Source organism: Puntigrus tetrazona, chromosome 6, assembly GCF_018831695.1.
Source record: "Puntigrus tetrazona isolate hp1 chromosome 6, ASM1883169v1, whole genome shotgun sequence".
Taxonomy (NCBI): domain Eukaryota; kingdom Metazoa; phylum Chordata; class Actinopteri; order Cypriniformes; family Cyprinidae; genus Puntigrus; species Puntigrus tetrazona.
In genome coordinates this window covers 7952624-7980238 of record NC_056704.1, presented here as the reverse complement: position 1 = coordinate 7980238, position 27615 = coordinate 7952624, and the positions used below count along the sequence as shown (strand labels likewise).

At 37.7% G+C, this 27615-nt stretch overlaps 2 protein-coding genes across 2 annotated transcripts; one reads left to right on the top strand and one right to left on the bottom strand.

Annotated features, from left to right (window-relative positions):
* The first annotated feature begins 149 nt into the window (after window positions 1–149).
* LOC122347101 (insulin-like growth factor-binding protein 2-A) lies at window positions 150–14491 on the top strand. Its single transcript, XM_043242131.1, has 4 exons — window positions 150–883; window positions 10810–10979; window positions 11573–11713; window positions 13401–14491. Exons 1-4 carry the CDS (start codon window positions 523–525, stop codon window positions 13557–13559), a joined length of 831 nt encoding a protein of 276 aa, XP_043098066.1. The 5' UTR covers window positions 150–522; the 3' UTR covers window positions 13560–14491.
* A 74-nt stretch (window positions 14492–14565) lies between these two features.
* Window positions 14566–20613, bottom strand: LOC122347103 (insulin-like growth factor-binding protein 5). Its single transcript, XM_043242132.1, has 4 exons — window positions 20007–20613; window positions 16841–17049; window positions 16610–16729; window positions 14566–16460 (listed from the first exon to the last, which is right to left on the bottom strand). Exons 1-4 carry the CDS (start codon window positions 20332–20334, stop codon window positions 16323–16325), a joined length of 795 nt encoding a protein of 264 aa, XP_043098067.1. The 5' UTR covers window positions 20335–20613; the 3' UTR covers window positions 14566–16322.
* Between the last annotated feature and the right edge of the window lie 7002 nt (window positions 20614–27615).

Below are 27615 nucleotides of genomic sequence, written 5' to 3'. Positions count from 1 at the left end.
TCGTTTGCATCATACATAATGCATCCAATAAACAGGACCAGCATTGCAAGCATTATGTAACGTGCAATGTGCAATGCCCCCTGTCGAAAATAAATAAATAAGTTTGATAACTTCAATTCCACTTGTATTTCAAGAATTTCATTTAATTAAGGCATTTAATCTATCGAGACCCCGCTGGTTCAGCCTAGCTCGGGAATTCTCTCGGAGCTAAGCACAACTCCAGCTGCTTTATTAAAGCGGCATATTAAACAGCCGCGGTGAAAATATTTATTCTAAAATATCTGTTATGAAATTTAGTCAGGCCTAACAGAAGCACAAACCCAAGGCGCTGGCACTGTAGCCCTTTTGAGGATTTGTTTGACAAAGCTGCAGCCCGCCTGTCATCTCCTATGATGTCAGCGGCATATGAACACTGATAGGAGCCCTCGGCAGCCCCAGTTAGTCTTCACCTGTCCGCGCTTACTTCTTCTTACCTGCAGAAGTTAGCGCTCCGATTCGCAGAGTTTCTACATCGCGGGCACGATGCTGTTCTACGGGAGTTGCAGCTTGCTGCTGGCACTGGTGACTTTTCACGGCGCCGCTCGCACCGAAATGGTGTTCCGTTGTCCGAGCTGCACCGCGGAGCGCCAGGCTGCCTGCCCGATGCTCACGGAGACGTGCGCGGAGATCGTTCGCGAGCCCGGCTGCGGCTGCTGCCCGGTGTGTGCCCGGCAAGAGGGCGAGCTGTGCGGCGTTTACACACCGAGGTGCTCCAGTGGTCTGCGGTGTTATCCCAAGCCGGACTCGGAGTTGCCCCTGGAGCAGCTGGTTCAAGGGTTCGGGAGATGTGGACGTAAAGTGGACACCGAGCCCGCTGGTAGCGCAGAGCCCCGGGAAGTCAGCGGTAAGCGAGTTAAAGGCTTTATAAGCGATTTCAAGTGAAGTGATTTGTTGCAGTAACCTTATGCTGCTATAGTAACAGAGCTACACACAAGTTGCTTCTTTTTTTTGTTAGGATGAGGATAAAACGCGATATCTTGGAACTTAACTAGGCTTGTATTTATTTATTGCAATTTTACAAAGTGCTGTATTTTATCATTTTTATTCATGCATTGCAGCCTAACAGACACATTTTTTTTTAATAACGCATCGTATGAAAAGTACTAATAGCCTATTCTGCGAAACACCGTTTACATGCCTTCACAAAATTAATGGAAAAAGAAACAATTTGTTTTCTATCCCGTGTTTTGCCGATACTTCGATACAGTGGCAAAGTATCAGCAGTCATCGATAAAAGACTTGATGAATTGGCTGGAGCTCGATATCAGCGGTTCGTGTCGGAGGTTAGGCTACTCTACCTAACTATTCCAGCCTATATTTTAACAACCTGTTAATTGGGCACCTGTTGTAGCTGCTTGAAGTATACGTTTATAAATGTTTTCTCTACAAAAGCGAACGTAAGGTGAAAAGGGAAAAATTAAATAAAAAAAAAAAGAAAACGTTTTCCGGGGGATCCAGGAGTAAATGGAATGCGACAGTGATAGCAAGACGGATTTTGCGCTTTGACCTTTTCCTGCAGTAAATTTATCATTGTGTGTGTGTGTGTGTGTGTGTGTGTGTGTGTGTGTGTGTGTGTGTGTGTGTGTGTGTGTGAGGATGGGTCTGAACAAGTAGCACAGGTCTCGACCAAGAACAAACAGTGGCGCCTTAAGAAAATTTTGATTGGCTAGCCTGGGTCCAGTAGCCTGAAAACGTTACGCCAAACGTTACGCAAAAAGTTAATAATTGATCACAGGGGTTTCTTAAATGAAATTGTTTAATTATGCGATTGAGTAAACGCATAGGGTATATCACAGCCTGTGCTAATGTCAGTGGGAGTTTTGAGTTCAAAACAACACAAAAAAACGGAAATCGTTGAAATTCAAAAACGTCTTGTCGTTAAGTTTAGACTTGGAGAGTAGATCTTATGGACATGTAACTAAGAACGACAAAAACAATACGTTTAATTATCGTAGCCCCACCTAGTGTTGGTTGGATCTAGGCTATGCACATGTATAGGCTACCTGGAATAGTTATAGTGGGATTTGGGATCAGATCTCTGTGATTTTTGGTCTCGTACTTTTTTAGGGGAGAAAATAATAATAATAATTAGTAGTAGCGTCCTATTAGTAGTAGTATTTTAAAAGGAGGCTCCAGCACTTAGCACTTTTGGTGCTCGGTCATCCAATACAAAAGTACCTTCAGACTAGGTACAGTTCAAGTTGAGTAGTCTGTTTTTGGCTCCATGGTTTTAAAAAATTTAGCACTTTTGATCATGAATATTGATGATGAATCCAGATAGAGCGGTTCCTAGTGCTTCTAAACAAAAAAATACGGTTTTAGGCTACACTGGGCAAGTCCCTAATATGTTTGTTATTCGGTAGGCTTAGCAGAATGGATTGGACCGCAAAAGTTGGAATCATTTGCAAATAATTTGGTTGAATTGAATTGAAAAACATCTTTTATTTAATTGCTTTTATTGCGGTGAACGTGGGCTTGTTTAGAGGCTACTATAAAAGGTCTCCTAGTCTGCTAGTCAAGATGATTGATGGATTGACAATGGTTTATCTGATTTTTCTTTCCAAAAAAAGTTTTTCACTGCTTTTTTTCATGCATGTTAATGGCCAATAGGTAATGTTATAGCTAATGTTTAAATGCATAAAGTTTTGCATTTAAATTGAAGCATTACAAGTAAAATATAATTTCTTTCACCTGTTTGACAGTTACTAAAACTATGGATTTAATCATCTTGACCAAAACAAAAAAACATCATAAACAGTACTGATTGGAAAGACTGAGATTGGAAAGAGAGCACCGTTGCTTAAGCGATATAGTATATAATATCTGCCTACGGTCTTCATATTTATGCACATACATTACTAGACTTTCAAAACAGGCCTGATTTATATCTGTAGTACAAAGTGTTCGTGAACTGCTGGGTTCATGAACTGTGCAAATACTGCATCTTCACGTCCTGCACTGGTGTTGTCAAAATAACTCTAGTCGCATCAACATGCTGGATTTTACAGCAAAAGAACTTCATAAAAACAAACAACTTCTGGTCTGTCTTTGGGCAAATATTCATGCCCAGTGTGAACAGGTCTGTAGGAATCCATTGTTTTTGTTTAAAATCTTGAACATTCACAGGGAATATTTGATCTTGGTTCTTTGAAGCTCTACACAAGTGTTCTCCAAATCCTGTTGTGGCAGAGGGCATGTTTTCTGGTGAAAGACAGGAAAACATACACTTCCTGTGGATGACGAGCGTAGCTGTTTAACAGCAGACAGCCTCATTTAACATTGTTGTGACACAGCTGAGATCTCATTGAAGTACGTTTTGACCTGTTAAGCAGTTTTTTATTTGTTGCCATTTGAAATCTTAACAGTCTGAAGAGCGATTGGGAGCATGCAGTTGGTCTGCCTCTTTTGGGTTTTTGGATTTCAGGATCCTGAGGTTAGAAGGTTCTCTGTAGGCACACTACTCCATCATTTCTCCTTTTACTAAATATTTCTTCATTTTAACAAGAACATACAAGCAAACAATAAATAAATAAACAATTACTCGGTAGATACAGTTTAGAAAATATTAAATATAAAAAGAGGTATGTCTGAAAAAAAGCATGATGAACATTCATCACAAATAATAAATATTTAAAGCAAACAATTTCTAATTGTTTAAGGATTTATGCAAAATAAGTATAAGACAATGTATAGGACAATTTTAATTAAAATAAGCAGTATTTAGGAACTGAGAGAGGTTATACACAGATAATGTAATACATATAAATTAATAAAATAGCTGTATTAGTAAAACTTTTGAATAAGACTACATTAAATTATTATTTACAATAATACATTATTTATTGATGAATAAATAGATAAAACAAAAATGTTAAAATTATATTGACTTTTTTTATAGTTTCACATTTTTATATTATTTTTAGTGAGATTCTTTATTTAAAGAGAGTTAATTAAAAAGAAATAAAAAATAACAATTCACCCATTCCTTTACAATATAACCAATGTTTTCAGGTTTTGTTTTTTGATAACAGTACAGACAAGTACAAGAAGTCTTAACTGGCAAGGCAACAATGGCACAAGACAGCAGTCAAGGGGAGAATAGGGGATCAAATGAGAACAGGTGTAAATGACCACAACTAAGAAAGGAAATTAAAAGCAAACTCATAAATCACTGCAAATGAACAGGAGAATGAGAGAAAGCCACAGACTAGGCCAGAGTCCTTCTTGGGCGAAGGAACTCATTTATTAGCAACCAGTTAAAGATGGCTCTACATTTAATGCTGCACTCATCCAGTCTCCAAGACGGTGGGAGTAAGGGGACTAGGACAAATCTGCAGACAAATGAGACAAATTTGATGCAGGAGACCTGAGCTGAATCGAGTGAAGGGATTGCAGCCGCACAAACACCAGACTGAGAACTTTAACAATAAGATGGCCCAAAGAACCGTAATCGGCACCCATAAGAGTGGTTAGTTTAGGCATAATCATGCTTTGATTCTCACTGAAATAATCAGTTAGAGATGGCCTAAACAAGGTTGTCTCAGGTTTTTTTAAATGAACTCTGGTGTGGTTTGATTGCATTGAGTAAGAAATCAGTCTGTTTTGTCCGTTTTAACTTTAGTCCTTGCAAATGATCTAAAGGTCCGAAAAGGTGCCCAACAATATGCAGGTCTTCTTCAGCCTGGAGAAGCATCTCCCTAGCCTTTCTCCTAGTGGAGAGTGACATAGGTGAATGGAAGCCTGAGCTGGAGGAAGAGCGAACTGAACTTATTTTCAGCACAGACAAAGCAAGCAGACACAAACCAGTAGACATATAGTTTGTATAAAATATGTTTTTCAAAGCCTAAATACTTGATTCACTTGTTTTGCAAAATACATAATAAAAACTGTAAAATAGTAAATCAGTCAACTGTGTTGTTATTAGAACATAATTTGTTGCATGTGAGATCTTGAAGTTTAATACAGTTCACGACATGAATGGGAATAAATGGTGGGACTGCGTAAATTTAAAAATGGGTCATGGAAAACCCCCAGTGTAAAGTTATGGCCATAATGGAACCGAGTGTGCTGACAGCACAGAGCAAGCAGGTCCTCATATATTGGTCTCATCTTCAATAAGAGGGAAATGGCTGGTGACCCCCTTCCCATTTGCAGTGAACCGAAAAAATAGGCCTCACAAAGCCCTCAGCACCTAACAGAGGGACTCAAAAATAAATGGACTGCTTATAAGCTATACCTACAGGGCTGTGGGGAAGCGGTACCCGTTGGACTAAAATAGCGCAAACTAATCCCCCAGTTTTCTGCAAGAGCGGGTATGGCTGCCATCCCCCCTAGGGCGACTCAGCAACTCAAATGCCAAGAATCTTACTGTGTCTCTGTCCAGAATAAACTCTCTAGCTCCCCGCAGCAGCTTGGAGATAACACAAACAATGTGAGAAATGTTGAGGCGAGCACGCTCGGGGTGGGAGTAAGCAATGGTCTAAGGTCCGCTTTGGAATTTGTGGAGGTGGTGGTTTTTTTTTTTCCAAAAGGTTTCATGGTATAGTTGTAGTTCATACATGTTGGTTTAATGGTAAGGATGTAGGGCAGCTATGTTTCCCCAAGGTCTGAAATATGGTTATTCGGTAAACCTTGTTAGTCACTTAACACCTTTTAGTCAAGCTTGTACTGTCTTGCCCACATGCTGTAAAGCAAAACTTCATGGTCTCTAATCATTGCTCTTGATATCTTGGTCCTTACTCTGCAAGTGTTCAGTGAAATAGAAACAATTTAATTTGGAAGGGACACCGTGTCCTCCAGGCTAAAGAGGAAGGAGACCTTCCAGCATGTTATCAGCATTCAGCATCTCCAGGTATTAATACGTAACATTTACAAGCATAAAACGTACATTTTAGACGTATTTGTAAGTATTTGTTAAGTTAAAAAACCTAAAATATTTACATATCTTTTATATAATTATGATATTTGTATCAGTGCATTTTTATAGTTTTGTCAATAAGCAATTAAGATTTTTAGACCCCTTAACCTAACTCCAAATCATTTTATATAAAAGGATATATAACAGAGTTGACTGAAATATGCAGGAAAACAAATTTTCGTAACAACATAGCATTTATAAATATTTGTATAGTCTAATAATAATATAGTCCTACCTCTAAACCTAATCATAATTATGTCTGTACAGTATGAGGAAAACTCGACAGACAGAAAAATGCAATTACAATAGTTTATTTATTGCAAAAAATGTCAAAAACAGTACCAAAAGTTATCCAAATGAAGATGTTTTGCAGCCACAGTCCTCTGTGGCAGATACAGTAGGTTTGTGTAAGTTGCAGAGCAGAATTTGTGTTGTTAACCGCTGAAAAACATCCTGGTTTTTTTGCCGATCCTCTCTCCATGAAGTCGTGAAGACGCGCGGACATCATTCGCATACACCTAAACAGAAACCCAGCATAAAGTCATTGGCATGACTAATAACAACAAAAATAACTAAAAACAACAAAATTAATGCAGCAATTGCAATATTTATAAGGATCCATTTTTAGGTGTAGTCAATTCGTCAAGTTTTGTACTTTTAAATGCTGAAAATACAAAAGTATTTGTATGTTTAGATGCTAAAATACGTCAGTTTTGTACATTTTAAAAAAGTAAATGTACGTTTTAGAACATTTACAGATACAAATTATCATGAGATCACATTGGCATCTCTGATGGTATCGGGGAGCATACGCAGCTTGCATATGAATGCTGAAAGGTGTATATAAAGGATTTAGAGAAGCATATGCTCCCCTCCAGACGACATCTATTTCAGAAAAAGGGCCTGTGTATTTTAGCAGGACAATGCTAAACCACATACTGCAGCTATTATAACAGCATGGCTTCGTAGTAGAAGAGGGTGCTGAAATGTTCAGATCTTTCACCTGTAGGGAACATTTGTTGCATTCTTAAATGGAAAATACGTCAAAGACAACCACAAACTTTTCAGCTGCTGGAAACCTATATCACGCAAGAATGGGAACAAATTCCAGTACCAAAACTTCTGAAACTCCATAATAACCATAACGCCCAGACATCTTCAAACTGTTTTGAAACGAAGAGGAGACCTGTAGCAGGCATCAGATTTGAAATCAGTTCATTTTGTGCATATAATTGTAAATATTTCTTAGTTTAAACATTTGTTGTTATCTGTGTTCTATTGTGAATAAAAAATTGGCTCATGTGATTTAATATTCCTTTAGTTTTCATTTTATTCACATTGACATCTCAACATTTTCAGAATTTGGGTTATTAATGTGGTATGTTAAAATGAAAGGAAGAAAATCCCACAAACCTAATTGTTCAAAGCAATTATATATGGCACAAATTATCACTAAATATGTGGAGAAAAAAAGAGTAGCCTACCATCGAAAATTAAGCCTGTGCTACTAGCTCTCAAATTGAGAAAAGGCAAACCCTGACATTATGTTTCCAAAGATCTGAGGTTTGGATGAAAAACATAAATGAAACTTGGAAATTTGCTCTGAATAGTTGTTTGTTGAGATTTGCCTATTTTTTTAACTTTTAATTTAGCTCATGACCCCAAGCTCATCAATCAATTCATTCCATGAATATATGACTCATGTGCACTAAAGCATATGAAAGGAAATACAACGTCTTATCTTATTGTTGTTACGTGCTGTAAGTGTATCGTACTGTTTGCTTAATAATAAAGGTTCGGGAAGTGTTCTGTTAATTACTAAACTATAATTACTAAAACTAAAAACAAAAATCTAAAAATAAAACTAATATGAGTACAAAGTCAGTTTTCAAAGTGCAAAACTATAATAATGTTGGTTAATGCGGGACAAGATTGATTTATTCATCTGTTATTATAAATCAATTTAGAATATGTCCAAGTTCGCCTATAGCACAGAACATGTTGTGAAAGGTTCAGGGCTTGTCATCAGCTTATAATAGCAATCCTGATAAAGATTTAAATTGTCAATTGAGGAATCCTTTGTGTCATAACTATTGTGTATAAACCTGCCCGATCTCCTTACCGGTGAGGACTTCATCAGAGCAATATATTTATCTGTGCATCTTCAACTAGGAAAAAAAGATCCTTGCAAAGAACATAGGATATTAAATTAGTGTTGAACCAGTGGAACAGATCTCTATCTTATGGTTTTCACTGCCATCCTTTCAGTGGACAGTAGAACAGAGATTTTTGATCTCAAACAGATGGAGAGGAGATTTTTTTTTATTTTTATTAAGGCAAAGAGCGTGTAGTTCCCATGTAACATCAGTGCTGACTACCATGCCAGAGTTCCAGAGCAGAGTTTGCATTGGATGATGCCAGATAACATGGTAGTGATTAAGCTTGTTGGCATTACCCTACGCCAACAGCTTGGCATCCCTTCCAGCACTGTAAGTTCTTTACCCATTCAAACCAGCATGCATTTTGAGCATCCATGCAGTTATATTCTCATGGTAGATGTAAAGGTAAAGGTGGTTGTGAAAATGAAACACATCAGTTTGGCGTTTCTTCTCTTTGCTGCTGGACAGTGATTATTGGCCCTCCATGTGGATTATTTTAAGAATTACCATCCTTCGTGGATGCATCCCTCCCCCTGTTTATTTCCTGAAGGACTTGGAAAACATCTGCAGATTAAAACAGTTCCTTCCACTTTCCATTGGATGATTGTACTTGGGGAACTTGCTGAGACATCCAAAAGAGTCCGCTGCAGCTTATTAAGGGTGGCTTGTGAATACAAATACATGGAAAACATGAAGATAAGGCTTTTGAACATAGATTCCGGGCTTGATTAAAGTTGTTCTTGGTTTGTCTTCAAAGTAAGATTTAAGCAGTGTGATACAAAAATCACGGTCCGTCATTTCTAGGCATAGCTCAATATGAAGATGGTTCACAGCATTATTCATTGTAAGTTCTTTTTAAATAATGTTAATCAACCCTGTTGCGAAGTATTACTTTGTATTTTAAAAAAACTAATTTTGCTATGTCATCCAGACACACCAGCTCTTCAAGAGGAGGGAGGGGAGAGTAATCTTCTGTGTTTAAGACACGCAGCGTGCTGCTTTGCTTGGTGGGGTTATCCTCCTTTATGCCCAAACAGTCTGAAGATTTTCAGGGAAACAGGAATGCTTCACCTCTGGAATGGAAAAGCCCGTCTTGCATACTGTACACCTGATTTCATTCCACTTCTGTAGAACCTGCTGGGATACTAGCTTCAAAGAGATCACCACCGAGGTTAAGCAGTAAGCTCTTAAGAAGTGTTGACAAGTGGAAAATTAAGAGTGTTTTTGTTATTACCTGCTGTTCAGTCTCGCTGTTTACTGCCGTGGTATGCTAAATTATATCCATGCATTGTGTGCCTTAGTTTCAGATTTCTTTTTTCATGAATGCTGAAACACCTCCCAGATGTCTAGGAAGCTCTGACTGTTTAAACGCTTTGAATTAGTTACGTTTATTAAGGTGATATGTGTACCATATTAAAATCAGACCCTATGTGTTTGTCTGACATTCTAGACTAGTTCAAAAGAGTCAACAAGCTGTTTCTGTGCAACAGATGAAGAGGGAGAGAGCATTTTCAATATAAATACTATCAGTATAGCACATTATGATAAAGAGATGCAAGTGCTCCTCATAGTGTTGAGTTAGGCCTGGGGCCTGTTTCATTTAACAAGTTTACTAAATAAGCCAGGCATATTTCACTTTGTCTGACTCATTGTCAGTTGATTTGGTTCAAAATAAATCAGAGTAACTGAAATAAGCCTGGATTATTTAGTAAACTGTATTATTTAAGATTGTATTATATCACATTTGATTGGCTAGGGGAATGTCCTTAAAAATATTCAGAATTGTAAAGCAAACATAAAAACCAGCAGCACAAATATGAAAATATGAAATTGCTGATTCATCAATTAATAATTAATAGTAAAACTGGTTACGTATGCCAGGATCTGAAATCAGCTTTTTCATTAAGGGCAGTTTTTGCCTCCAAGTTATTTATTTATCTATTTAGTTTTTAGAATTACTTTATTAAATGTTTCTGTTTCGTCTTTATGTTGAATACTGAAATATAAACCATTTACTTCAATCAATCACAAAACTATAGACTGCTAGCAAAAAATAATAATAATAAGCATAAACAATGGTCATCTTTACACTGTAACGTGCAGCAATTTACAGATTAATGCAGAACAATTACATTATATTTTATTGTTTTATAAATCAATGCAAGATTTAGAGGTCTCACTTTAATCGTGGCAGCTATAATAATGGTAGTGTTTGTGTAAATGTTGTTTTGCCCCTTATCTAGAACTTGGGTGGCATTTTGTTCATTTTGGTGCCATTTTTCCAACAGAGAAAAGTATCTCCAGCTGTGGGTAGTATTGAGCTGAAAGTTTGTCGTCACAATGAACAGAATCATTCATAGAACCGCAACACAGACCTGCCAATTTTACGTTTTGAGCCATAAATATTTAGATCTAAAAATATCTGAACAACTTTTGGCCCCTGGGGACCCATATACTGTACCTATCATATTATTTCATACACTAAAAATTCTGCACCACTTGATGTTAAAAATTATTAACAATGGAAAACAATGGTTCTTCTACAGGGCTGCTGAAATATTTTTTGTTTACCAATATGGATTTTAAATATAAAGCCTAAAAGAAATAAATATGTATGAATACCCTGTTATAACTCTACTTATTAGTCAAAGCAGGTAAGAACGGTAAGATCTTGAACTTTTGTCCTATCATTAGGTGAGGTGCAGGACTCTTTGGACATTGGTCTGACTGAGGTTCCTCCTATAAGGAAGCCCACCAAAGACAGTCCATGGAAGGAGAGCGCTGTCCTTCAACACCGTCAGCAGCTAAAGACCAAGATGAAGTACAATAAAGTTGAGGACCCTAAAGCGCCACATGCCAAACAGGTAGGCGATGGAAGTCATAAATAAAATCTATAAAACTGTTTTGATCTTCTTTCTGATTTGTGTCTTTTGCAGAATTGCTCATTTGGAAGAGATAAGTTTATATTTGTCTATATATACTAATTTCTGCATTCTAATGGAAAGATATAAGCTGTATGAAAACTCTGAATCTGCCATAGCTGTTCCAAACCTGGACAAAACATATTGTTCCAATTGACTTATGATTAATAATTGTCTTTGGAGCTTATTTATCTTGGCTGAAGGCCTTGACCACAATACAGTGAAGTCTGTAGACTTCAAATGCACAGTAACATGTGCAAAGCATTTTTTTCAGGCTCAGTGCACACAACATTTATTATCAGGTTCTGTTACTCTAAATAAACACCCACAAATGACACAAAAGCATGAGTAAGATTTTATTGCCTGTAGAATGAGAATAACTTATTTTACATGTGACATGTGATTAAATCATAGGGGTAGAAAAGCCATTTGGGAAAAGATTTGATTTTAACTTGTGAAAGCCTGTGTTAAGCTTTATGAAAGTACCAAACTGACCACCATTTAAAAATACGAACACTTTTATTTCTATATTTTAGAGCCAGTGTCAGCAGGAGCTTGACCAGGTCCTGGAAAGGATTGCAAAAATACCCTTCAGAGATAACAGGGGCCCCCTGGAGGACCTTTATTCCCTGCACATGCCCAACTGTGACAAGAGAGGGCAGTACAACCTGAAACAGGTATTTCATTCACTATTCAGCAGCAGTACATTTCTGTAGTTTTGCCATATCTGAGTAGACATTATTTATTGTTTGATTGTTTACATGTTTCACAGGGTGACTTCATATAATCCATCTAAACCTATTTTAATAAGAACCGGTGGTAATTCTTTAATTTCAAATAAACCTGTGCAGGCAGGCAGCTTTTAACACCTGATATTAATTGACCCTTAGCAAAGGCCCTCCTTAGTTACCGTTGCCATGAACGACAAAATATACAGCTCTCACACTACGTGTTCTCACTCAGCGGAAACTACATCGCAGAGCAGAGAAAACTGACAACACACAGACAAAAGACAGATCAGATTACTTCTGACATCAAGCAAGGTCTCAGAACTGTGTCAATTTTAAATAAATTCAAATTATAAATACCGTTTTGTGGCTCTTTAGTGCATTGTGACAGATGACTGTACCGCCTCGGTTCAAACACGAGAACTGATCGTCTTTTATATATTAACGTAAAGCACGAAATGAAATGAACATCAAAAAGTATTTTAGTTTAAGTTTAAGCCCACCGAATTTGTGGTTAACGTTAAGGCTAAACGGGATGGCAGCGGTGGCTTCTGGGCATGTGCTATTTACGTATTTTCAGAGCCGACAATATAACGTGAAACCTATGAAAATGGTTTTAAAAAGAACATGGCGTTGTGGCTGCATTACTTCGGAGTGTCGCAGTTTCTGTCTTTTTGCAGTAAAGGACCTGTCACAGTTTAGTGAGTGGGAAGATGACATGAAGCGACGCCAGGTTTTCTGCATTGAAAACAGATGAGCGCACATCTGCATCAGGGAGCAGTTCGTGGGATTTTGTCCACAGAATGATAGTCCACACATTTTAACAGACTATTTTATCATTTAACACTTCAGCGCTGAAATCCATGCATACGGTCCCGGACATGATAGGTTTCCTGCCACACAAAACAAGTGCTTTAAAGAAACTCCTTAGCTTTTTGTGGCAGCCAGGAACAGCATAGCTTAACCCTCTACACATTTTTATATTTACTTATATCGATTCTTATCGACAGCACATAATTTACGCATTCTGATCGGTCTGATCTCCTGTCAAATAAGCCCTTTGCAAATACAATATTACAATATTTGTACCCCTTTAAAATGAATTTATCATAATGGATCACTTACCATGACCTTGCAAAGCCAGAGATTAGAAATAAACAGAAAGAAAGAAAGAAATATAACTTTTGCATTCATGGTAATTTAATGATCCCACAATCAAATCGTGAGGAGCTCATTTATCTAGACTATTTTTTTATTTAATCTTGCCAACCTAGCTCTAGTTACTTCGCTCCAGTGACAGTTCATCCTTTTGATTTCTCTCCATCTCCTTCTCCTCACATCTCTCTTTCTCTCTTTATCCTTTATTTACTGGTTTAGTCAAAGGGACCTTAAAGCTTTTGTCCCAGCTCAATTGATGTTGCATTGAAGTTGATGCGATTTACGTGGAACTTACCCTGCTTCTCCAAAGAAGTCGATGGAATGCATACATTTACACAAAGTGCGTTCAAGCCATACATCTTATCAGCTTATGCATTCTATTGGAATCAAACCCATGATATTGGCACCGCTAATGCCATGTTTTAATGCTAAATTGACTTCTAAAAGCTGATTTGACTGTTGTGTGTGTGTGTTTCAGTGTAAGATGTCAGTGAATGGACATCGTGGTGAGTGCTGGTGTGTGAACCCGCACACAGGTAGACCCATCCCCACCTCTCCGCTGATAAGGGGTGATCCCAACTGCGGCCAGTACCTCGAGGACCTAGACATGGATCCCTCTCTGGACCCTCAAAACTAACAATGTCCTAAACCTCCCTATCCCTTGCCACCTTGACCTTCAAGCCTACAAACCCACACACCCTTGCCCCTAAAGGAGTCAGTGTTTTACACTCTCCAAACAAGCTATACCTTATGTGTTTATACATTTTTGCGCTTATAGATTTGAGATGGTTTGAGACAGTATTGTTACAGTTAAAGTACAGATATAACTGAACTGATAGAACTGATAGTATTCATTCAATCCAAGCTAAGTATCGACATATGACCAGAGGACTGAGATTAGTAGGCTAATGCTACTACGTTTCTGTAGGAAAATAACTAGGATCGTAGGATTGTAAACTTGCTGTTAACACTTTCACATACTTCGTATGTATACGTTGTATTTCTCACATGATGTTACTGGTGCTATTTGTTTCAATACACTTCCTTTATAGGTTGGCCCTTCTCATACTGTGCAGGAAATGGCTTTTATTGGATAGGACAGTGTTCCTTTTGACAAACGGTGAAGCACTGCATTGCACAGTAAGTCGGTGAGCTAGTGCCTTTTAGATTAGATTTACAGAAATACATTATATAGAGCTGCTCATAAAGTTTTTGCTTAAAAACCCCTAACACAGTTAGTACTAATGCAGTTGATGTTCTGTTCCAATTGCATATAACTACTGACATCTGGTGGTCACACAGGAAGAGAAAAAGATTATATAATGCTGCATTAAAAAGATGTGTTCAATTGATTTAATAGAGCCTTTCACTAATTATTTTAACTTAACATTGTGATTTACTTCAAATTTTACATACAGTTCAATCTTGCTGTTAGGTGTCATTGTCACTTGGTATTTTGGACCCAATGTTTTACATGCACACAAATAAAGAAGTATTTCAAGGTATTACTGTAGGTTTTTTATAGGCAGAACAAACACATTAATAAAATAAAAAATTCAATATTTGAAATTATTCTTGCAAGTATGCTTTTCTAAAACTGTATCTGACGCAGCACAGTACACAGACAAAACAGAAACCGTCTCTATTATATCTGAATATCTTTATATTTATATATTTATTAAATAAATGTTTGTCTTTACAAAAGAGACAAAAATAAGAGTACATAAATTACATGGCAAATAAATATTGCACAGGTATTAAGATGTGATACAAAGAATTTGATCATCCATATTAGTTGATTTGGGCTCATTTTAAATAAGCTAGTAAATTAAAAATAAGAATCTATACTAAACTTGTTACACTTTTTTTCCTCTATATATTTTTGTCTCGTAACAGTGAGCCTAACCCCACCTCAGAGTGTTATTATTCAGAATCCTTTCCATGTTACTCAAGAGTAACAAGAGGAATATGGTCCTTTAAAATCGAAATCAACTTTGAGGATTATGGATAAAATAAAACTTGAGTTACAGGTGTTTACAGGTGAGGATGACAGAAGGCTTTCTGCAATTCTGCAAACAGGGGACAAAACTGTCGCCAGCCTCTGATCTGAAACACATGTCACAATGCAAATAATCTCATAAGCACATAGAGCATATTTATGATACTATTAGGTGGAAAATGTGGTTGCACCAAATTCAAGTCTATGGGCCAACACCTAATAGTACCTTTGGTACTATGGCATTTTCATAATGCAAATAATCCCAATTTGCCTACTTTTTGAGAACACTGAATTTGCTTTTTTTGAATCTACACTCCTGCAAACTAAAGGTCAGTATTTAGAGTGTTTGTGTTTTCCCTCTGTGGCCCCTTTGATGCCTTTGATGTAAATCAGTATTCAAATATTTGAGTAGAAAAAGGCACTGAGATTTCCATAAGAACCCAAGGACCCTGATCTGTTAAAGCTGGAAAAAAAATAGAAAAGTGGCTGGTTGTTTTGTAATCATTGTGCATTCAAATGTTGAGTCTTTCTTATTCAGTAGTGATTCATATAAACCGCATGTTAATATATGTGTGTCTAAGCTTAGGTTGTACTTCGCTTTCTTTCACAGGGCTTTTGTTTTGTTTTTACAGCGCACTAAAACTGGTTATTAGAATATAAATTTCCCTATATCATTCAGACTGGCAAAGCAATGCGCCAAGACAATAAACTGATGTGCTCAGAGCTTTGGAAAGGGTGGTGCAAAAAAACTGATAAACAGAGTGTGTGATGACTATACAAGTACTATTGAGTGAATAATTGTTGTGCCGTGGACAAAAGCAAACTCGTATGAAATAGTCACATTGATATAAGGGGATAGTTCACCCAAAATGCAAATTCTGCCATCATTCAATCACCTTGTAATTCCAAAATGGTATGTGTTTAGAATGCACAAAAAAAATCCAATGTTTTAGACCCAACTGATTTAAATGCATGGACAACTGTTGGAAATCTCGCTTTGTGAAGGAGGAGTGTCATATGGGTATAAAACAACACGAGGATAGATAAATAATAATAAGACAGAATTTTTAATTTTGGGTAAACTGCTCCTTTAAGCTCATAAAGCCTTCTAAGATATCTATGATAAGATAGTGGAAACTAGTCCGTGACTCTAGTACATTTCCCAAATGATTCTTGATACATCCCACCAACCTTTATGACGCGTGAAGATCAAAGAGGACAATTGCAGGATTCAATAACTTGCGTGTATTGAGCATACCCTCTGCTTAGTTTTAAAAGAGGCTCTTTTTATAATATGGATTTTCCACAAATAAAGGTCAGACTTCTTAAGATTAAGATCAGAAATGATTGGCAAATCACGTAATATGGTAGATGAAAGTGCGCAACCAAATTTGAGTCGTCTCATTCGTTGTTGTTGCTGTTGCTTTCGAGATCTTTGCATTGGATGTTGCCTCCATTAAAGTCAGTGCCCGGCATCTGAACTCCATGCTTGTTTACACACCAGCAGATGCCTCGCTTGCGCCCCCTGGACGGTTTGCACTGTGACATAAAACCAAAAATGGACATCACAAAGTAAGAAATGTAACTTGACCCTGCCCTCAGCCATGTGTTTATAGGAAAGAAAACTTTCCGACAACTAAGCTTGCCAGTAGCTGACATCTATAAACATGCTGAAGTGCAGAACTAACCTGTTTGCGCTTGTAGAAGCCTTTCTTATCACAGTTAGGCAGGTACAGCGAAAGAGCCATGACTCTTAAGTTGTCCTTCATCCTCTGGATAATTCCGTCCAGCTTTCTTCGACACGGACCCTGCGGTTAGCAGAGACACCATTAAAAGGACAGTCTGGAGTCGATGATAGGCATTAATACAAACATTCAAATAACAGAAACAGCATTGTTCATGTTGACGAACACACTTACAATGTCAGACTGATGTTTGTCCTTTCCATAGAGGGGGTATTCAAAATTGCTCCTGATCCTGAGTTTAGCTTCCTGTCTCTTTTGGTTCTTTCGCATGGCCTGAGCCTTTTTGCTGTTTATGTGGTCTCGTTGGAATAATGGAACTTTGGCCTGGGGAAGAAGATCCTCTGTTACCTCTGTAACGTGGGTGTCTTCATGTGACTCACGATCTGAGAAGAGGACAATAGTCAGATGCAATGATATAACTGAGAACTATGTAATAAATACACCAGGATTGTTTTCACTGTCAAGATGCCCGTATGCCATTCACGAAACAATCAAGACCATCAATTGTGGGATTTATATAAGAACTTTAGTCTAAACATTGTATTCATATATTCGTTTTATTCTTTTCATTTTATTCATCATATCTTTTTATCATTCGCTGTGTGCCATGAAATGTGCATGCTACTAAAAAGTAATACAGAAGTATAGATTGCGTGTGTGTCTTACTAAATGGAGCAAGACGGGATGTGAGTTGAACTACAAAAGCAGAACTAGTTCTGTGTGTACGTGTAGTAAGACAGCATGAGATGTTCTGAGAGTTAAACCAAGTCAGCTCTCCCTGAATGAGAATAGCCGAAGAAGTGGAATGTGATGGCAATATTTTAAGAATTTATATGCATTAGTATAATCACGAGTGTGTTGTTTAATGGTTTAAGTAGGCATTATGTTTATTAAGAGTATTAGAATGAGTTGATAGTTTTATGTGTTATGGGTTGCACAATTATGCTTAAGGGAAGTACACCATGACACTTGTTAATCTCAGGATGCAGCAAATGTGCTGTGTAAGATGTTTTCTGTGCAGATAAGGGGAAAACAGGATGGAGTCAGGTAAACGTGGTCTAAGAAGATTGGTGGCTGGTGAGAAGCTTGACCAAGTGACAAAGGAGGAGCCGGAAGATGAGATCGGCGATACATTCTATACTAATATGCATGTCTGAAAAGGATTGGGGTTGTTGGTTTGTGATGTGGTGTGAGGAGTACATCTGACAACCCAGTGCACTGTAACTTTTATATCTGATTAATAAAAATTCGGTTTATTGAAAAAAACTTTCTTCAAATTTTTGAACGTGCAGGACTGCCTACACAAGTCCAACACAATTTAAAGCCACAATGGGTTGGTAGTCTTCAAGTTGATTACAGTCACTTTGTCATTACAGCCACAAAAAAAGACTTTTTATCTTCCTGCGCTGGTCTTCATTGGATCAGTGCTTGTAAAGAAAACTTTTTAGCATCTAAGAGCATGCCAAATCTCTTGAGAAGAGTCAACAGATTTCAGTTTTTTTTAAGCTGTTGGCTTTCTCAAGATGTCATCTCAATATAACTTATTATAAAAACTCTAGAAGAGATCCAAATTTGAAAACGCAAAAGGCCTGAAATTCTGAATCCACAATCTGTCAAAACCTATCACGGAAGTTTTAGAAGTTACATTTGCATTTATCATAGAATCAAATCAAGCAGTCAACGGTCTGAACTCAACCACCAGCTCCAGCTTCGTTCTTTTAATTGTAAGCAGAGATGCCAGATGCTATCTACAATTTGCCTAGTCTATACCCTTCTCCTCTCTCTTACACGTCACTGCATTTGCCCAGCTGCGCAGTGAGTAATCAGATTCAAGGGCTTGACCCCTTCCTCGTCCCTTCTGTGTCTTCTGTGGAAAAGCTAAGCAGCCAGGGTCACAATGGATGAGCAAATCTCTCGAGCCATTTGCGATGACATCACTGACAAATTGAAGAAAGACCTCAGCAAAGCTTGGAAATCATTGAATAAATCAAAATTGTGTTTCCGCTTCTTACTTAAGCTGTTTTATCATCTGCCAAGCATCAGTTAACCGGATCTTTTGAGGGATATTACGTTTTATTTTAGCGATGTGACAAGTGCACTTCCAAGTCTCCTAATCTGGGGGTATTGTTCTGGGAATGCATGCTAATCTGAGATCTGTGCAGCCCTGGGAGAGGTGGTGTGCTCATTCTTTCTCTCTCTGCTTTGTCTTCTAAATGTCTTCTGTTACAAACAGTTTTATTGCTAAACTCTCATTGTCATAGTACAGAGGTGGCACCAGTTTGAGTGCATTTACACAAAATGTTTGATACGGGGCACCGAAAAAAGTTACTGTGGTAACTTATTTATATGATATGTGAAAATGTTTTAGTTGAGTTAAATTGCAACCGCATCTTATTCATTTTTAACTTTATAGAAAATTGAGGCAATGCTTTATCAATTCATGCTCTCACAGCTTGCATTGCCCTTAGTGATGAGACACATCTATGACTGTTGTTTGACCAGAGAATATATTTTGCTTTAAATTGAACTTTTCCATATCCAGGCACTTAGTTTTCACAACCAAGTAAGTGTATCTCATCCTTATGCATAGAAATAAGCTGCAGGGACACACACATACACACATATATATATACCTACAGCAGCAACACCGCTCCACTTTTGTGAAGCATTGCATCTTTACACAGAATTTAGTGGCAGCAGAGTCCCATCTGAGCAATCTTAACTCATTTATGTAAACACTATCTTATGTATTATTATATTCAGAATGCTGGTTCATTCTTCCAGTTCGTTCGTCTGTCGGAACCATTCTAAAGCCTTCCATTCTGGTCTAAATTTTTAACGACTTGCGAGATGAAGATTCAGAGTGAAATAGCTGCAGCAGCTGTTTTGGGTAAATGTGATGAGATCGCATAATCGCAGTTTTAAGAGTGCTGACAGCTGAGTTAATCGCTGATTTTTATGAAGCCCGAAAGAAAGGCAGGGGAGGCTAAAGCCTGTGAAAGAGTGTGATAAAGAGAATGACAGAGAGATAGATCTGCTGGTGTGTGGGTGGGGGATTGCTGAAGAGGAATTTGATTTGAATGCCAATTCTGTATTCAATAAATCGTAAGAACTCATCCAGATAAAATAAATCCCAAGATTTTCTGCTATGGGTGTTCTGACCTAGATAGCCTAATACAACATAGTATAGATAGATAGATAGATAGATAGATAGATAGATAGATAGATAGATAGATAGATAGATAGATAGATAGATAGATAGATAGATAGATAGATAGTTTCCCCTATATTCAATCATGTATCGCATACAAATGACCTATTGCATATCAATATATATTACCTCTAGGCAACGGTTTGTATAGTTTCTCGTTGATGCAAACTCCTTTGCCGTAAAGTAGAGCGTGCAGGGGCTTTTCCTCCCCGTTCCGAGGCAAGCAGCGCAGTCCCTGTCCACAAGTGCCCGTGTAGACTCCACACGCCTGCCCCTCGGTCAGTGCGCAGGTCAAGCAGCATCCGCAGCCGGGCTCCTTCACCACCTGACAGCCCATCCGCACCGGAGGACACATGGACATCGCCTTCTGATCGCACGGCTCACAGGGCACGTACGAGGCAGAAAAGCCGGGTAGTCCCCATACAAATGTCATCAGAGTACACAAACTTAGCAGCATTATACTGTACGGAACCTATTCCACCAGCCTTGAATCAGCAGGACCGACGCTTTTCTTCTGAGATGTCCGAGAGCGCAGATGCAACGTCCGGCTAAAGGAAGAAAGTGTGTCGGTGATTAAAATATCAATTAGCGATCCTCTCACCACTTGGTAGAATAATCCAATGGTGCATAAACACCTGAGATCTGGGAATTAAAAGGCAATGCCCTGAGATGAAATGGGATCAGCGGAATTCGGGGGAAGAGCGCAGACCTCAAAAATACGTGTAAGCGACAGCTTCACCCCGTATTAAAAGGAAATCAATGTGTGCCGGTTCTGGTAGAGGCTCTGCAGCTTAGTGAAGTGATCACCCTCGAAAGCTGCTGTCAGTATGAAGCTCGGTGAAGGGAGGCGCACTGCACTTCATTTAAAGGTACTGGCGCTTCTTGGGCGGATCCCACAGTGATGCTGTGCATGAATGTAGCTTTCGGCGCAGGTTCAGATTAAGCGAAACGGTATCAGCAGAACCTTTGTCTTATTTTAAATGAAAATAAAAGTGAATGACATTGAGAAATTTAAAGCAGGTTTCTGTTCTGTTCTGCTAGCGAACGTCTTTTCATGGCTCGTGCACGGTTTTTAATAGTTACACCATAACTAGAAACGAATAGATGTAGTTTAATTCAATAATTCACGTCGATTTCTTTTGCATTTCAAGAGAAATTATTAGATTATCTTAAGTATTGTGTATTATGGTTTTATATTACTAAATTAAACTGTTATAAGTTGATTAGCTAATGCATTTATTTTTTGGAACATTTTCACATATGATCATGATATGGACAAACATTTAATATAAATAGAAAATGGATGAGACCTGTGTGAACTTTTGTTGAGTGCACATAATAAAAATTATACCGATAATAAAAATTAAAAACCCGAAACAAACCAGAAAGCATTATGAACAAAGAATTCATTTGACATGGGTGGAGACAAAGCTGGTTGATTGAAGTACCAGAGAAATGCTGCAGGAACAAGGTACCAAAGTCAATCCAAGGGAACTAAGGACAATAGTAGAGCAAAGGAATGGAGGAACCCATGGCGGAGCCAAATGAAGGGCCAAGGAACAGGTCTAGAACTATAAAGTGGAGCCAGAGATCAACAAACCATGATGAGACTAGAACGGGTGGAGAGCTACCTGTATGTAGCCTTGTAGTAACCCTTCAGACCTTGGCTTGTTCTGGTGTTTCATTAGAGTTAAAAACAACTCTACAGGGCAGTGGCTCTACAGAAACGATGTTCCCACCCCTGGACTAGAAGGATGAGGTATCACAGTGAAGTTGGGAGGATAAAGGATCACAATGGAGTAAATGGATCCAAGGATTTAAAGAATTGTACAGCTTTGAGCGCTAAGGTAAAGATGGATGGTCTTAGACTCAGTAGACCATGGAGGCTCTCCTTCTTCTCTAAGGCTCTGTCCAGTCATCAACCCTGAAACATGTCTGCTTTCATTACAGAAGGGCTGAACATGTCTGTTCCCCAAACTAGAAAATGCAGAAAATGTCCAAACCAAATTAAGAACACTAACTTAACTGATGTTAAATTAAAATAAAAACTATATAATACAGAGAACCAATGATAAAACCAAAGTCTCTTTAAGACAAACACCTCTCGGGCATCCAAGTGCAGCTCCTATCTTTTTGTATTGAGAACATCAAATTCTCCTAAACCTTTTTACTAAGCTTACGATTAAATTTCATTTATGAAATCAGTAATGAAATCTGACAACAACTGTGCAGAAATTGTTGCAAATTGTTGCATAACTGACTGGAATTTATGTTATTGGTGTTGAAATTCTGCATCAAAGAGATGGTATTTCAGATCATTATCTAGTAATGGTATGGTAGAACTATAATCACAAAATACTGCTTTGTAAGTAATCTTCCTGATTTATCTTAATTCCTTAGCACATCAAATAGCGCAGAAAATGATGATGATATACTCTCTCTTTTATAGCACTTTAGATACAGTTGCTCCTTTATGTTTAAGAAAGATAAAAAGACTCTAAAGAAAAAAAAGACTCTAAAGAGAGCAGCCCAGAAAATGGAGCGCAGCTGAAGGTAAACAAAACTAGAGGTATTTCATTTAACTGGATGGCAAAGTACCCTTTCCTACAGAAAAGCATTAAAAACCGCTAGATCTGATTACTTTTCATCTCTTTTAGAAGAAAACAAACATAACCCACGTATTTATTCAATACAATAACTACATTAACAAAAAATAAAGCATCAACAGGTTCTGACATTCCCCAAGATCACAGCAGTAATGACTTTATGAAGTACTTTATGTCCAAGATCAATACTATCAGAGATAAAATTGTAACCATGAAGCCGTCAGCTACAGAATCGCATCAGATGCACTATAGATCCCCTGAGGAAAAATCCACTTATTCTCTACTATAGGAGAGGAAGAATTGTTAACCTTGTTAAATCATCGAAACCAACAACATGTATGTGAGACCTATTCCATATAATTTACTAAAAGCTGCTTCTAGAAGCCTTGGATCTGATCTTGGCTAGTACTAATTCATCCTTGTCATTAGGATATGTCCCCAAAACCTCCAAATTGTTACTTATTAAACCTCTCATTAAAAAAACACATTGTGACTCCAAAGACAAATCTGGCTTTTTTGTCAAAGACACTAGAAAAGGTAGTATACTCACAATTAAATTCCTTCTAAAAGAAAAATGGTATATAAAAATGGATTTAGACTGTACCACAGTACTGAGACTGCTCTCATTAGAGTTACAAATGGGCTGCTTCTATCATCTGATCATGGTTATATCTATTTATTAGTGCTGTTGTATCAAATCGTACTTATCTGACCACTATCAGTTTGTAGCCACTATCAGGAGGTATCATATCGATCAAGTGAAATATGGTATATAATATATCTCAAAGCTCAGAATTAGAGATGTTACCTTTCATGCTTTACATGTTACCCTTGGGAGATATTATCAGGAGACATGGTGTTAACTTTCATGGTGTTAGCTTATGCTGATGATACACAGCTCTATATTTCCTCGGGGCCAGGTGAAACGGAATGTATAGTCGATATAAAAAACTGGATGATGAGTAATTTTTTACTGCAAAATTCAGAAAAGAGAGGTGTTAATTATAAGACCTAAAAACCCCATATGCAACACTTGATGGCTGCCCTATGAATTGTTCTTTATCATTTGGGAACCTATAGGTGCGCTCTTTGAGCCATATTTCTAGCCCTTGTAAAACTGTGTTTTACCATCTCAAATTATGACCTATGCTTTCAATGTCAAATGCAGAAATGTTGATTCATGAATTTATGACCTCATGGTTAGACTATTGTAATGCTTTATTGGGCCTGATTTGTCACAGTTTAGAAGTCTTGCCATAGAGTTTGTGACACAGAGGAAGTGGAAGTGATCTCATAAAATTTATCTTACCCCAAAAAACACTTAACCTTGTAATTTCAAACAATAATGCTACATTAATTTGTACATTATACAATATAAGTAAATATAAACATTATAGCCTGTTTCCCTCATTCTACAACAAATATTTAAAAATGTAACTGTATTCAGAACAAGAATGAAAAACAAGTAGGCTAGTTATAAATAGTTATAGCATTGCCAACAAACCTGGGTCTTTAAATTAAATCCGTATTGGGATAAATTTGCCTATAGTGTGAACTTTTTGTCTTTTATACAAGTGCCAATTTCCAAGTTGCATACGTATGTGTTCCACTAGGTCTGCTACCATGAATTGCTATAATGAGGGTGCTGGGGCTGCCTCCGCCCTCCCATCATGCCTCGTCACCTCCACATAGGCTAGGTGATTTAGCAAAGTCAACTTGCAGCAGCTGTGTAGCCCGAGGATGCAAGTGCATCTACCGGTGCAGCAGCTGTGTGTGCTTACCCTGAGGACGCCGGTGCATTCTTGATTCCCTGAGTGGAGGTAATGAGGAATTGCATAGTTTTCCGTGGTACTTTTAGCAGAGAGTCTGCAGAGTACTGCTCTTTTCAGTTGATAGTTTTTGAGGCAATGAAGCTCAAGTGCTGCTATATATAGTAAAGTCTTTATGGGCTTGAACATTATTGGCCAATGTAGGACATTGTGCCATTCAGTACGGCTTTAGTATTTCAGGAGAGTTTTCCCCATAGTATCAGCTACTGATGGCCAGATGTTCTGTGTGTTGCTGTATAGGTCTATATAATGACATTAATCTGTATGTTCTTATATAAGGTTACTGTTCTTTGGGTTAAATATTGGGATGTTGTTAAAACCCTCATTGTGGTATTGAGTTTACAATATAGCTCTGCGTAACATCAACCTACAAATGATAAAAAACGCTCAGTGGTCAATGGTAGGCATAGTTATATGATTAGGGGGTCAATATAGAAAATGTTCAAAAGCTAGAGGGGACCCTATTAGGACATCCATGACTCTAACAGGCTCAAGGATGTCAAGATCTTCCTTTACCTCACCCACTGTTCAAATGAATTAATTTATTTTCGTGACAGGTCCTTCAAAATCCTATGGGGAGCATCAATAGGCAACTTTTATTTTTATAGTTCATTGCGTCCAATACATATTGGCACTGTGAGGATAATGAATTGGGTATGAAAAGAAAAAAAAACCTCACAAAATGATACATGATGGGTTGATCCCCATGAGTGAGGAGGCAGATATGAACAACTAGTAGATTCATTTTTGCGTCTTCTGTAACATAATGGTAGAGACCCATATTTCGGCTTTTGAATCTGAATCTGAACTGTCTGCAAAAACAAGTGCAATACTAAAAAAATAAAACAATGCTTATGCATATTATCAAACTACCAAAACCAATCATCCATTCTAGATGCACTCAAAACAATTAAGGATTTGAGCAAGTAATCAGGTTGTCAGGTTGAGATGTCTGAAAGACTCATACTGACAAGAACAGTATTGGAAAGTGCAGAACTAATGACCTTTGTAGCTCAACTGTTAAAGCTGTTGACCTTTGCTAATATCCTCAAGTCTCTCCTCTCATATAGTACATGAGACAAGTATCTGGACAGAAGTGTGTCACCGCTGAGGTCACTGGACAAGCCCATCAACACCCTAATGTTTAAACAAGGAGCCTTATAACCTTTACTTCACATCATGACACGTGCATTTCAAGAGGTCATATTTGCCCTTAGCGTCTCTTTAACACAAAGAGATCTTTTCAGGAGCAAACCTGCAGGACAGCTGTGTCTGGCCAAGAGGGCTATTTTGCAGCACTGATGGCTACAACAAAGAAATCAAGGTAAGATTTGTTCACAAAGAAACCTTATTTCTCTTATTTTGGCAGTGCAATGAATGAAAATTACGAATGACATTCTGATGTAGAAGAAAATTGAAAGGTCTGTGCTAGAAATTTGACTAGATTATTAACATAACTTCAGCTAAAAAAACAAGTTATAATTGCTTCCATAAACGAATGTATACATAGGTGATTTAGATGAATGATTTCATATTAACCCAGGACATGGGTTAGTGTGTGCTCATTAGTCATGTCAGTGCTAACGGCATTCCCGTAGGTCACTGAGAGCATGGCTAGCGGCGTCAAGGTAATGGGTTTAATTCCTAGGGAATGCGTACTACTAAAATATATAGCCTGGCTAAAAGTGTCTGCCAAATGCATCAAATGTTAACATTAATAGGAACCCATGAGATGCTTAATGTGGAACAATTTAGTCTACCTCAGCTCTAGCGCTCAATGGTTTCCTGGCTGGCACCAGTGGATATTTTGTGAAAGAAGCACAATCTTTATAAATGTTTATTTATTTGGTTGATCTTTCTGATTATTTTTTCTAGTAGTTATATGAATTAATACAAATTATACAGCTACTGGTACATACACAAATGTCTTCCTCATTTAACTCACAATTATTTTTGTGCAAGATTTAGATTATTTTAAAACCATTCTGTAAAAAGTACTTTACAGAATGCCATTCAGATAATGCAACATCAAAGGAACAAACAAAGTCATACACGTACAGAACTGTAGTTTTCAAGAGAAATCGAGGTTACCATAGTTACCATTTATTTTATGAACAGAGTAGAGGAGGTTCAGGGTGTTCATGATGGTAGGAACTGAACAACTTATTAACACTTTTAAAGTCAGCATCACCCCCGAGCACGTCCTGATATGGCTTTTTTGATGGCTGTTTTTGTTGAATATGGAACAACATTTTAAATCAAAAATTTAATTTTGACCATATTTCTACAACTAGACCTAATGAGTAATGCCTAAAATAAGATGATATGACAGATGAATGACACTGATGTACAAGCACCATACACTGATTGCAATCATAAACTACAAACAGGTTCTTGAAATCTGATTGGTTCATCACAATGCTGTTCCATTGTCCATTGTCATTGGTCCAGGAACACGTCGAACTCTGTGTCACCCTAAAAGCAAAAATTACTAAAAGCATTTTAAACTGTTTTGGCAATAAGAAAAATCATCACAAAAGTCAACCCTAAACCTAACTCTAAATAAATAACATAAAACTTGTAAATGTAGTCAACATTCTAATAATGCTTTATTAACGAGGTTCAGGAGGAGCACGATCAGATAATCTGTCAGTTAGGCACAGGTGTAGCTCGTTTAGCTAATCATGACTTACCCCTGTACTACAACAGTTTTCTTGCATCCCTTCTTCGTCCCATCTCCTCACTCTCAATCCTTTTTTATCCCATGCTTGGGATAGTGGGGGTTCTACGGGTTTGGGCTACATTCTGGAGCTACAAACCCCTCTAGAGCCAGATATGAGGAACCTTTTTTAGCATTTTAGCCATTGAAATGATGTTTTGAGCTCTGAGGTATGTAATTCTATATAAAATGCTAAATACATTTTATTTGGATAATAGGCGATTTCTCTTTGCGGTGACCTTATTCCAGGAATCAAACTTGATGATGCTGCAGCAGCTCTAGCTTGGTGGGCCACCCTCCCTCAGAATTCTCAAAAAATTTCCATACTAGAAAGCACCAATTACTGTTGCCAGGATACTGCAGAGGCTTGAGCTTGCACAGTCACCAGAACCAGCGCCAACCCAGAACTGTAATCTGTTTTGGCTGTTCTGCATAATGTGAGAAAATGCAAGACTAATCTAATCATGGATTTGGTTAAATGCTGAAGCTTGTGTTTGCATGATTGCATAGAGAAAAAAAAAAAAAAAAATTCAGTCTAGAGATGAGATGATGTCACTTTGCTAATCTGTCAACAGGGAAGTCTT

Bases quoted from the DNA above. Each gene is read 5' to 3' on its own strand.
- LOC122347103 (XM_043242132.1), bottom strand. From the start codon at position 20,334: ATGCTGCTAAGTTTGTGTACTCTGATGACATTTGTATGGGGACTACCC. The intron at 17,050-20,006 runs GTAATATATATT...TCCTCTTCTCAG, and splicing joins ATACAAACCGTTGCCTAGAG to ATCGTGAGTCACATGAAGAC. The intron at 16,730-16,840 runs GTAAGTGTGTTC...TGCTAACCGCAG, and splicing joins ACAAACATCAGTCTGACATT to GGTCCGTGTCGAAGAAAGCT.
- LOC122347101 (XM_043242131.1), top strand. From the start codon at position 523: ATGCTGTTCTACGGGAGTTGCAGCTTGCTGCTGGCACTGGTGACTTTT. The intron at 10,980-11,572 runs GTAGGCGATGGA...TCTATATTTTAG, and splicing joins AAGCGCCACATGCCAAACAG to AGCCAGTGTCAGCAGGAGCT. The intron at 11,714-13,400 runs GTATTTCATTCA...TGTGTGTTTCAG, and splicing joins GGCAGTACAACCTGAAACAG to TGTAAGATGTCAGTGAATGG.